At 39.0% G+C, this 13183-nt stretch overlaps 1 protein-coding gene across 2 annotated transcripts; it reads left to right on the top strand.

Moving 5' to 3' along the window:
* The first annotated feature begins 9703 nt into the window (after positions 1–9703).
* On the top strand, positions 9704–13030 carry tac4 (tachykinin precursor 4). Of its 2 annotated transcripts, none has more exons than XM_037544783.1 (5): positions 9704–9880; positions 9963–10059; positions 10172–10204; positions 11027–11080; positions 12670–13030. In XM_037544783.1, the coding sequence occupies exons 1-5, from the start codon at positions 9767–9769 to the stop codon at positions 12726–12728; spliced, it is 357 nt and encodes a 118-aa protein (XP_037400680.1). In that variant the 5' UTR covers positions 9704–9766; the 3' UTR covers positions 12729–13030. The 2 variants fall into 2 exon arrangements, with proteins under 2 accessions (XP_037400680.1, XP_037400681.1); XM_037544784.1 differs by having other exon boundaries at positions 10172–10195.
* Positions 13031–13183: the final 153 nt, after the last annotated feature.

Here is a 13183-nt window from a genome sequence, read left to right on the forward strand (position 1 = left end):
GTTCTGATGCTGGTGTGCTGTGAGTTTCAGATTATTAAATGTTTTCACTACTAATGATGCTATGATGAAGGTTGGAGTGCAGACTGCTTTAGTGACATTCGGTCAGAAATGAGAGCTTTCAACAATTTTGCAGCAAAAGATCTCTGAGGACTAAATAGTTTTATTCCCAAATAAATACTTTGGATAGAATGAAGCAAAGCAAAATAATTGTGTAAAGAAAAGACTCTTTGTTTATTCTGAGTGATTAAACTGTTATGAGGTTATTCTGTACAGATGAGATCAGCTGCAGTTTGACTCTGTGGCGCTTCAGTTTGCGTAAACAGTGTTTCTGCTGGGTTCGTTTACACCAGACGGTAATACATGACTTTAATAAACCTCTTACAGAGAGATGTGAGTGTGTAATTGTGTGCCATTAATATTTAAAGGGTATTGAAGGTGCCCCCTCTGGACCACACTGTAGATCATCAGAGCTAGTGCTGTTGTATAGATGATTTGGCCATGTTTTATTAATATTTTATGAATTTATGCCATGAGGGGTACCAACCACTGAGCACATGAACGGAGTTATTATCTGAGTTATTTCAGACCCTTAGTTGTGTTAGAGTAACATGAAATCCACTAAGGAGCTGGAATTCCAACCTCCCCACTAAAAAAAAAACATATAAACCATTGTGCTTCTGTTGGTTCCTGATGGTTTTTTAACATCAGAAGGTGTTCAACAGGAAACTAGTCATCTCTGTTTAAAACCCCTGAGCCAACTCTCATTCCCAATGAATAGAAAAAGAATACATTGCTGCTGTCAGAAGAAAACCTTTTTCTCTATTTTTGTGTATTTTTCAGTTTTTGACATTTGAAAGTTGTTTCTTTTGACATTGTGTGTGAATTTCAGGAAGAATGGACCAGAAGAAACAACCTAAAAAGTCTGGTTCCATTGACTTACATTAAAAGTAAAGTATGTTTTTTCCTTTTCCTGTAATGTTAGCATTTTGGAGATACAAGGTTTTCTTTTGACAGCAGTGATATATATTTATAGGAATTTTTTTGACCATTCTTCCAGAAGTGCATTTGTGAGGTCAGACACTGATGTTGGACGAGAAGGCCTGGCTCACAGTCTCCACTCTAATTCATCCCAAAGGTGTTCCATTGGGTTGAGATCAGGACCCACTCATCCATGTCTTTATGGACCTCACTTTGTGTACTGGTGCTCAGTCATGTTCGAACAAGAAGGGGCCGTCCCCAAACTGTTCCCACAAAGTTGGGAGCATGAAATTGCCCAAAATCTCTTGGTGCTGAAGCATTGAGTTCCTTTCACTGGAACTAAGGGGCTGAGCCCAACTTCTGAAAAACAACCCCACACCATCATCCCCCCTCCACCAAACTTTACACTTGGCACAATGCAGTCAGACAAGTACCGTTCTCCTGCCAAAACCAGAGGCATCCATCAGATTGCCAGATGGAGAAGCGTGATTCATCACTCTAGAGAGCACTTCTCCACAGCTCTGGAGTCCAGTGGCAGCGCTTCATACCACTGCATTCAACACTTTGTATTGCGTTTGGTGATGAAAAGCTTGGATGCAGCTGCTCGGCCTAGGAAACCCGTTCCGTGAAGCTTTCTACGCTGTTCTTGAGCTAATTTGAAGGCCACATGAAGTTTAGAGGTCTGTAGCGATTGACTCTGCAGAAAATTGGCAACCTCTGCACACTATGCACTTCAGCATCCGCTGACCCCACCCTGTCATTTTACTTGGCCTACCACTTCATGGCCGAGATGCTGTCATTCCCAATCACTTCCACTTTGTTGTAATCCCACTGACAGATGACTGTGGAATATTTAGTTGTGAGGAAATTTCATGACTGGTACCACGCTGGAATTCCGCTCCAGAGAACGACCCATTCTTTCACTAATGTTTGTAGAAGTAGTCTGCAGGCCTAGGTGCTCAGTTTGAACATGTCTACAACTTCCAGGCCTAAAATGATGCTTTTCACCTCATGAAATTCGTCCCGTCTGTTGGGAACCAAAACATGATTGGCTGAAACTTCACTTCATAAACATGCTAATGGTTAATCTAACACATTAGGACTTCTTTTCAGCTCCTGAACTCCTAACCAATAGGAGAGCTCGCTCAGCTGTGTCACACAGATACTACAGGACTGGCCAACCTTCCACCAGGCATTTCAAGAAAATAACCCTTTTGTTTCTATCCAAAACCTAATTTAACAAGAGTTGTACTTAAACATGGTCATGTGAAGTAGAGATTTGCATAATATTTGTTGGTGCGGGACTTATTTTTTGCATAATTTAAAACATTAATCTATTGGGGGGGAAAAAAACCTGAATATTATAGACATGTATTTTCTAAGTTCCAAAATATCACTAGGCCTTCTCTGAAGGCCTAGAATGCCCTGAAGGTTCACCACTGGCATCATATAGGTGTTTTGTATGACGAGTGGCTGCACTAGAGTCTCTGTTCTGAGCCCATATATGAAGAAAGCTGCTTATATAAACTTAGCTTTCTAAGAACTGTGGAGGTGCAGTAGATGTCCATGCTGATTATTCGTAGTGGATTTGAATGCATTTTAGTAATTCCAAAAGCCCAAAGCTAATTAATTTGAATGACAAGCAATTTTTGCTGCCTCTCTAGAGGTGAGAGGAACAGAACTGTTGAAAGTGTTCAAAATCATCTCTAATCGTGTACACAGATTCAGTCTAACAGGCTTTTAATTCTACAGGAAAATTGTTTAAGATCTGAGACACTTTATGGGTCATGCTATATGTGAGTGCACATGAAAGTCTACATTGGAAAAGAGCTGAAGAATAATGCTAATACAGCATATTAAATTTATATTAGCATGTCTATCTGTACTCTGTGTGTATGATTGGCTCATTTACTGAAGTGCTTTCTGTTTAATGTTCTCTTCTAGTGCTCCAGGCTGCAGCTCAGGCTGATTAATGGTGTCATATCATTGGTAGCAGGATGGAATTAAGAGGCAATTAACACATCAGAAGCCGTGATAGCGCAGATCAGTCCATATTCACACCATTAACCTTTTCAGAAGCCCATTGGCTGAGTCGGGGAGTATGTACCTGGCTGGAGCATCCGACAGGTGGTGAAAGAAGCTCCATCTGTGCAGAATCTCACCAGGTGGAAGCAGGTGAGAGATGATGAAGTGTTCAGTCGCTCTGTAGATATACTGTGATAAGACCTCAGCAAAAACCAGGACATCTGCTATTAAATATTCAAAGGCAGTATTCTTAATACGTAAAAGATCTTCCCATGATATAAAAATTCCCCCCTAATCATTATAATTACATCTCTGTGAATTAAGAATGTGTTTTTTTTTTTAAGGAATATACTTCCTGGGGTTGGTTGGCATGTGTTGCCGTTATTTTTCAAGTCTATGTGCAGGTGCAAGAACTTCTTTTGAAGCACCTGGTAAAAGCTAATCGTGAAAGATGCCTGTGCCGCTAACCGAGGAGCCACTACTTCCATACAGTCAAGGCTGATTTTAAACATAAGAATTGGTCTGCAGTCTATAAGCCAGCCAGAACTAAACAGATGGACTGCCAGGCATGTTTTTGAAGACATTTATCCTGTAGCTATGTATGCATCAATAAGAGAACTGAAGCAAACTTTTAAAAGTGATGTAAAAACTACTTTCCCCAGTAATGAATTACATTAATGGGGAGTAATTGGAAAAGTAGTTCAATTACTTTTGAAAGAAGTACCTAGTAACTGTAAGTAACTACTAATTTTTACTAACTTGCATAAACACTGCTGATACAGTTATATAACAAGAATTCGAGAACTTGCATCATCATTTCATCAGCTTGTCGGCACTGAGGTTGTGCTTTGCTGTAAAAGTGAAGTATATGATTTTAATTCAATTAAATTTTTGGTAGATTAACTAATGGCAATCTGTTCTTTGTGTGCTGGACAAAAATCCAGTGTTCATACACAACCCTGGTTCTGTAAATGGGAAATAAAGAACGTGTCTTGGACAACACTGTTCCAGCTAATCAGCAGCAGGGGGCATTTGTTCTTGTACACAGGACAGGGATAAGGGGAGGGGCAAAGTGCTGTGCTCCACGCAGGAAGGAGAGATGGGTCAGTCAGTCAAGCAGTCAAAGAGGAGACAATCTTAAGAACAAAGATTGAGAAAAGTTATCAAGCAAGGGAGAAGATCTGTATTAACATCGGTTCATGAGGCTGAAGTTGGCTTCCTATTTGCATTTTCAGTTCCACCTTAAATCATACAGCAGTTCCAGGCTGACACTGGAGGCACCTACATGTGACTGCTGCATCATTTAAGGTGGAACGGGAACATTTGAGCACAATGCTGGTGAAAAAGAAGCTGACTTCTTCCTCATCAAGAGTTGAAAGGCTTGAAATGGAGTGAGGAGGTTGCTCTGTTTCTGCTTGACAGATTGGTAACATTAACTTAAAAGACTTGCTGTTTCACAGAACCAGTACATCAGTATTGTTTTATCCCGTTTCCTAATGTTTGTGATCAACCTGTTAGCTTCACAGTGGCAATATAGTGCCAGCTTTCTAACCCCCAACCTCTCTAATGCTAGTTACATTACTTGCAGCAGCGTCATTTGCTCTAACGTTATATCATGGTATTTGTTTGCGAAGGGTTTTATGGTCATGAAGGCCGAGTGTGGTTTGGCTTGACACTGACCATGAATTTTGGGGGGCAGAGCTCCTGAAGGAGCACTGGAGAGAGGGGAGTACTTCTTTTGTTGCGGAGTTCAAATTTCCACAATCCTACACTGTGTCTTTAAATGATGATAATGATAACGAAGATGATGATGTTGGTGGGTGAACAAACGGCTTAAAAGCCAAACTTAATTACACTTTGATGAGCAGAAAGTAGAGTGCCTTTATAAATAAACACAGAGCAGGATAATATTGCAGTGTTTAATCAGACAGCCTTTAATAAAAGCAGCCGTTTACTCTGAAATGAATTGCCCACCTTTTATTCCCACCCTGAACGCATTCAACAAGGAGCCACTTCACTGAAAATGGTTCACTAATTTACGCTGAACAGAGCCCAGTAGTAAACACCCTAACAGCCTGTTCTCCCTAATGGCTATACAAAGCAATTTATTGCATTCCTTCATGAGTTAATGGCATTCTTTCCTAACCCGGTTTGCTTAAATATTTTATAAAAGCCATTCAGGATTCAATACATGGTCCTAAACCAAAGTGCACTGACCACGGTGATCATGCATGAGACTTCCATTAATCTGTAAACATTATAAAAAGCTCTCATTCAACAAGAAGGTGATGATAAACCTTTAATTCGCCTTAATTGAAAGCTAATTTTTGCAGTCCCTTCAGTTGGTGGAGTGTAAAATTGCAAATACTGCTGATGTAACTCCACATTAAATCTGTTGAATATGGCTTAAGTTAGAAAAAGTAGATTCTTTCTAGAAGATTCATTTGTTTATTTACACCGATCAGCCATAACAAATTTTATGAGCTCCACCTACTGTGTAGGTGCACTTTGTAACTCTACAATTACAGACTGTAGTCCATCTGTTAGCCCCCTTTCAGGAACCCCACAGAGCAAGTACTATTTGGGTGGTGGATCACTCTCAGCACTGCAGTAACACTGACATGGTGGTGGTGGTGGGTTACCATGTGTTGCGCTGGCACGAGTGGATCAGATACAGCAGTGCTGCTGGACTTTTTAAACACCTCATTGTCGCTGCTGGACTGAGGATAGTCCACCAACCAAAACTATCCGGCCAAAAGCCTCCTATGGGCAGCGTCCTTTCACCTGAGGACTAACAACACAAACGAAGACATGTATAACAGAGACTTGTATAACAGAAGCCTTTTAAAACTGGATCAGTTGGTGTCTTCAGTCCCCAAACCATTATTAAGTCCTGCTAAAAGTAAAGGTGATGTAACACAGTGGTAAACGTACTCCTGGCACATTTTTTGGAACATATTACAGGCATAAAATGAGGGGAAAAGGGGGTTAAAAGTTTTTGTACTGTTTTTGTACATACAATATACATAATTTTGTATCCCTTACAATATAAGGGACAACAGATATTTCAAATTATGTCAAAAACTGGAAAACAAAAGTGGAGATACAAGGTTTTGCACCGATAACAGTGATTTACTCATTAGTTCTTTCTGTTTTTATTAGCGTTTCACCCACTTGGGTTTGTACATCATGCTCTTAGAATTATAAGGTTCCATTTTACATTTCTGTGGCATTTGTGTGGAGTTATGTGTGTATAATAAGTCACTTAATGCTGTTCATTGTTGCTGTGGTGATTAAAGACAAGCAGCAAATAGTCTGTATTTGTAGAAAATTTAAAAGGTTCCTTCTTGAAAATGGCACACTGATTTGGTTATCTGCATCAGCCAGTCAATGCAGCTGATGAATGTGGGATAAGCAATAAAAATGTTTTTGTGCCCAAGCTCAGCAACAAGCTCTTTACAAGGCTTGGTAGCTTGGCTAAACGAAAAGTGCCTTCAGACTGTTGAAACACATTAAAGCGTGAAAACAGAGTTTGAATCTTGAACAGTGATTCTATACAGCACCTAGAAGGGTTCTTCTGTTGCCACAAGCTTAAAATAGAGTGTGTTTACATGCAATTATTAGATTATCATTATTTTATCATTCATTTAATTATTATTATTAATTCATCATCCGATAACTGCAACAAAATCTGATTTTGGCAGCAATCCAATCAAAACATTTACATGCACTTGGGTATTCAGATAATGGGGAAACTCCCAGTCTACATGAGTCAGACAGTAATCAGATTTCTACTTTACAGCCAGCCAATAAACTCACAGAAGAAGACGTGATGTAAATGTAATGGAAAACTGAAACTTCATGCTGTGGCTTTTTTATAAATATTGAGGCTCTTTACCTGAAAATATGAACATACATCATCTAGTAGTATTTCGTCACGCATGCATTTGGTTGCAAAATGTGTTTTGCTGTATCCCGCAGCAACACTGCTTGCTTCTTTCTGGTACAGCAGTCCTTTTAACTGGACTGAGAAATCTGACTACTGAGCTAAAATCCAGTTCTCTTTATCAGATTTCTTAATCGGATATCTAGATGGGAGTATGGTGTTTACATGACCATTTGAATAATCAGATAACTGCAGGAAACCAGTTATGATCAGATTATTGAGTGCATGTAAACACACTCAGTGTAACAATAACAGAACCAATAATGGTACTGTATAGAACCAAGAACCTAGAGCCATACACAACACATTGTCCGTCAATCCGAAGAACACTTTCACCATGCAAATAATAATTTAAGCATGAAATGGTTCGATTTACAACTCATGGTTCTAAATACAACCACTGCCTTTACTAAGAAGCATCTTCTTTTGAGATTGTATGCTTTTGAATGTTCTGCAGTCGATGACTGACTTATTAGGATATGAAAGTTATTGAAGCACTTTCTTATAAAGATTAAAAATACTAACATTAACACTGTTAAGGCGTATATTTTTAATGTAGAATTTCCACTTGATGCTGCTATTTAGTCTGAGACTGTGCAGGAAACAGAAGCTCACTCTCTGAATGCAGCTGAAAGATCTAAATAAGGCCACCTGAAGTCCAGCCTATTTGTACAGTACTGTATGATGTGTAATAAGGGTTCTTCAGCCTAGATTGCTGGAGGTGTACGTAATAGCATTTTAGATTGAAAAACCCCTCACGACTGACCTCTTGTCCTTTTTGAGTGTGGACGGTCAGTGAGGATGGAATTGTTTGCATCAGAGGGGCATCACCTCATCTGGACAGAAGGAGGACTGGACAGGAACACTTTAGGCTTCTGCAGCACTGGACTGGGCTGATTGGATAGGATGGGTAGTGGTTTGCTGGGACTTGGGGCTGGATTGAGCTTGGCTCTGAAACTTATTCATCTCATATACTTAGTTTTCAGCACATAACTCCAAGCATTTGTGTTTGTGTAGTTGGAAAGTATGTTTCTTGTCTTAGAATTTAATGGGTTTTGCAATATAAATGCAGTATTAAACACCTGAATGTCTAGGACACCCCAGTAAGTCCAGACTTTCATTCCTTGCTCCAATAACTGAAGAATAGTCACTGGCTGTGATTACATGCAGAGATTTTTGCCAGTCTTGGGGTGTTTATATACATTCGACTCAACATAGTGATAAATCTCAGTATTCAGGCAAACTACATGTAGTCCAATACGTCCAATACTGCACATGTGTCCAGTACCACTTAGTGTAGACGTTACCATGACATCAAGCATCACGTGAGTCCAGTCAGCATGAGACTAATTACTTTCAATAACGTTCCTATTGGGAATGTTATCAGATACTGGTTATTATTCTTCTATTTAAAGGATTATTTACAGGATTACCCGCCTCAATCAATCGGATAGAGACTGTATTCCCGAATGGCCTCAATCGGACTAGTCAATTCCGATTGAGGTGTATACATGGATATATTCTGTTCCAATTGAGCTATTTGCCACATTATTAACAGATTATTAGGCTGCATGCAAACGTAGCTGTTGATGCAAAGCACCAGCATGAAGTACCCCTAAAGACCTAGAGACCACCCACATCTCATCCACAATGCTCAATACACTCTACAGCCATTTCAGCTAACACAAGTCTGTTTTCACCCTACTAAAGTACTAGTAGCTCCCCCTTGTGGGCAATCTTGTTCATCGTGAGCGAATGAGTGAGTGATTCAGTGAGTGAGTTGAGTGAATGGCGAGTGGGTTTGTTGGTTGCCAGGTCTATGAGGTCCTTCAGATCTAAAAAGCCTTCCGATGAAATATGCCTGGGGGTTTAGGGGCTTAATCTAAATGAATGTAACCAGATATTATTCAAAGTAATTTTGGATTATAAAAGTTGGCATTTTCAAACCTTTTAAAGAACATTTGGAAGGCATACACATTTTTTACTGTTTTAATTTCACCGCGACAGTCATTCAACATTATCTTGCCACAGTGAACTGAAAGTGACTGGTTAATCAGAGTGTTTAATTTATAAAAGAACTTCATACCTCATAACTAAGGACAAGGCAACAGGAGCAAAAGTGGTTACGTCCTCAGATGAGCTGCTTGAAAGTTTTTTTAGCTGAACCTTTCCCTTAAAGCCCAAATTACTGAATTGACCCTACTTTCATTAATATAATCTCCACTCAACACAGCTGTATAATTTATTCATTTTCAGTATCGGAGAAAAAGCAGAAAACTTATATTTATCCAAAAAAAATACACAGACACCTTGACAACTGTAATCTATATAATCTGTATTTTTCAGTATTTATATGTATGTCCACCATTTACCTTCAAAACAGAACTTTTCTGTTTTCAATCAAACTTTTTTCTTTACTTGTTTTCCTTTGGCTTTTCCCTTCCTTATGCATATGGGTTGTTATATCTAATCTTCTCAGAAACACATCTGTTGAAAAGTTATTGCTGTTTTGATTATACATGGAATGAAGGGAAAAGTGGCTTCTGATATCAGGAAGAGATTTACGGTAAAATCCATTTCTAACAGATGTCATTCACACTGTAAACAAAGCAGACATAAATGTATGTGTATGTGAGAGGGTATAGCAGCTCTGTGCTGTAATAAAAGGAGCGTGGGGTGGTGGGTGGTGGGGTGGGAGGGGCTCTGGTGTATAAAATAAACCCTGTGATCAGGTTCAGCAACAGGTTTAGCTCCGATACCGTCCAGCAGACCAGAGGAAATAAGTTCTGTTTGTCCTTGTCTTCTATCTCCGATTCCATGATGGTGCTTTTAAGGCTGTGTGTGCTGGTGGTGGTCTTCTACGCTCAGATGGATGCCACTGTGTCTGCTCCCAGCGAGGACAGGACCATGTGGTCCATGGATAACTGGCAGGTGAGCCTTTCACTCTCACTTTACTTTGACCATAGATCTCCGTCCAGATAAGCCTACAGCAGCTCACGCTCTGCTCTTTCAGGATGAGCCAGAGGACAGCGGCTTAACTTTGCACTTCACTGACCTGCTGAAGCGTTCCAAATCACAGCAGTTCCACGGGTTGATGGGCCGGAGCTCAGGTGAGGATGACCTCTGGAGAGACACCCCTCCAGCGCTGCACTCCCACCTTCATATTTCATTCTGTTTAATCTAAACACCTCATTAAATTAACTCCACTTTATTTTCACTCAGGACTCTCTCAGCCTCCACGACTCGGTAGGAAAAGTAAGCTCTCTCTCTCTCTCTCTCTCTCTCTCTCTCTCTCTCTCCTTCTCTCTCTCTCTCTCTCTCTCTCTCTCTCTCTCCCCCCATCTGTCTCAGCCCTTCTCTTTCTATGTCTCAGTCCATCTTTCTCTCTGTTCTTTTTTTCTCCATGTCTGTCTCTTCTGTTTTTTTTTTTATTTCTTTCTCTCTCTCTCTCTCTTTTTTTTTCTCCATGTCTGTCTCTTCTGTGTTTTTATTTCTTTCTCTCTCTCTCTATTTTCTTACTCTCTCTGTTATCTTTTTTCTTTCTCTATTTTATATATACTATACTATACTGATCTTTTTCTCTTGTCTCATTCATTCACTCTCTTCCTCCTTCTTTTCTGTTCGTTTCTTCTCTCTTTCCTCTTTTTCTTTCTCTCTATTCTCTATCGCTTTCCTGTCTTTTTTGTCTCTCTCTCTGGTCTCTTTCTTTTTTCCTCTCTCTCTTCATATTTGTCTCTTTCTCTTCTCCCCCCCCGCCTCTCTCTCACACACACACATGCTCACACACACACACACACACACACACACACACACACACACACACACACACACACTCTTTCTGCCAGTTTTTCTTTTCTTTCTCATGTTTTTCCTCCACTTTTCTCTTTTAGTCTCTTTTCTCTTTTCATCTTTCTATCTCTCTCTTTTCTCCTCATTTGTTCTGTCTGTCTTTCTTTCTCATATCTTCACTATCTCTCTCTCTCTCCCCCTCTCTCCCCCTCTCTCTTTTTTCCCAGCTGCTTTGTTCTTGTTTCCTCTGGTCTGTTCAGCTTTAGTTTATCTGTTATTTGTTGTCAGGAAATAAAGGAGAGATGTTTGTTGGACTGATGGGGAGAAGATCATCAAATGGAGGTAAAGCTGTTCAAATATTATAGATTACATTTATTACATTTAGATGGTATTTACTCTTTTTGGCTGTATCTGAAGGCAGACAAGAAGGAGGTAAAAGTGATGCGTTAGAGTTAAGTGATTCAGATCTGTACACCACTTCTACAGTAAGTCAACTCAAAGACAAGACTGTGTTGATGTAATATTATTTATTCGTGCGGAAATGAAGGAATCACTTGAATCTAGTTAATGTAGTGCAACACTTTTTCTAGAAGAATATCTGAATCCTTCATTTCGTCAAGCATGTAGTCAGTTTCAGCGTTGCTACAAAAGTGTTTTGCTGCAGCTCGTGGCTACTCTGTGTGCTTATTTCTGGTACCGCAGTTTTCGTACATTTGCAGACTCAGAAATCCAGAATAAATCAGAGTAAGAGTTTATACGCACTGAGAAATCTGACTGCTGAGTCCAGCTCCCTTTATTGGATTTCTTAGTCATATTTCTAGAGAAAAGAAATCAGAGTGTGCAGTTGACCACTTAGATAACTTCAGAAATCTGGTTATGATCAGATTATTGAGCACATGTAAGCACATTCACTGTTATAGTTTTGAAGCATACCCACTCAGTTCATATATTTCAGCTAAGCTGCACAAGTATCACGTTTAGAATTCAACTAGACTAAATCTCCTAAATACTGTGAAAACATTAGGACAACCCTAATCATGACCTAAGTTCTGTTTTTTTCTATCACTTTTAGATTGTTACAGGCAACATAGTTCACTACTAGCATAATGAATGGTGGTTTCAATGGTGAGATTTCTAACTCACATATTAAAATCCCCTCCAATTACCTCACCATCCCCTCCAATTACTGTTGTGTGTTAATGTTGATGAAAACTTGTCAGATTAAATATTACAGGGACAGTGATGAATAATGAGGAGACCGCTGAACGTGTGTCTGTTTATTAGGAAGAATAACCATAGCTAAAGCATTTGAGAAATGGAAACTGAAACTGAGGAGCGACAATGCTCAGCAAATAAACAGCACAGGGCGCTCACACAATATTCAGAACTTACATTTTATTGGCATATGTTTTTTTTTGTTTTGTTTTTTTTACCCTTTTTACATGGTAACAGTAGCTGCAACTTGCATTTTTAAAGTTATTTTGATGAAGCATTTGATGAAGTTTTGATCAGTTGCTAGGTAACAGATGTGATTTTCGACTTTGAGTAGTTCAGGATTTCCTAATGTGAAATAAGATAATTCTGTAAGATAAGATAAAATCCCTAAATTAAGAAATGATTTACTTGTCTAATACAAATTTTGTGAAAATCTTATCTTAACGTAAGATCTCAGTTTTCAGACGTCTTCTCCTGCTTTGTTGGAAAACCTGCTGTCCTTTTAGGGTTAAGATTTCTGGACATCCTTGCTCCAAAGGATTAAGAGGGGCTGGAAAATGGTCATGTAGCAATATATTAGGTCTGTTTTTAGTATGTAATCCAGCACAAACCTAAGCTAACGTATGCTGAGATCAAGATTTAAAAAAAAAAAAAAAACATATGACCAGAGAATTTGCATATTGTACAAGCTAAAAGTGTTTTCTTTCTGTTCACAGACATTCAAGAAGAACTGGAGAAACTGAAGTCATACTGTGCAGATCACATTAACAGTTAATTTGGTTTGATGACTTTATTATTTTTTATTATTGTCTAAATTCTAAATTTAAATGGGAAAATCAATCAGTGCCATCACAGAACACTTTCATTAAGACTTTAAAATGCAGTGAAAATATACCACTTTTATAATAAGCGAAGATTCACCTGTGATGTTTCCAGCTGTTTGAGATTCAATGATATTTAGAATACATTGCAGCTGTTCAAACAAGACTTTTTTAATGCCGAATCGGAAGTGTTACAGAATTAACCATGGTTTAATTATAAACAAACAAACAAACAAATAAATGCACTGACATCTGATTATTCTTTCCTGAGTTTTCATTTCAGAGGAAGTATGACTTATAGTTTTGTTTTCGAGGTGTCGCATTTGGCAGAACACAATGTACACAAGCACAATGTAAGGCTTAAAAAATGGAGGCGGAGTTGTAGCACTCCAGTCTCTGTTAGCTAGAG

This window comes from Pygocentrus nattereri, chromosome 14 (assembly GCF_015220715.1).
Source record: "Pygocentrus nattereri isolate fPygNat1 chromosome 14, fPygNat1.pri, whole genome shotgun sequence".
NCBI classification, from domain to species: domain Eukaryota; kingdom Metazoa; phylum Chordata; class Actinopteri; order Characiformes; family Serrasalmidae; genus Pygocentrus; species Pygocentrus nattereri.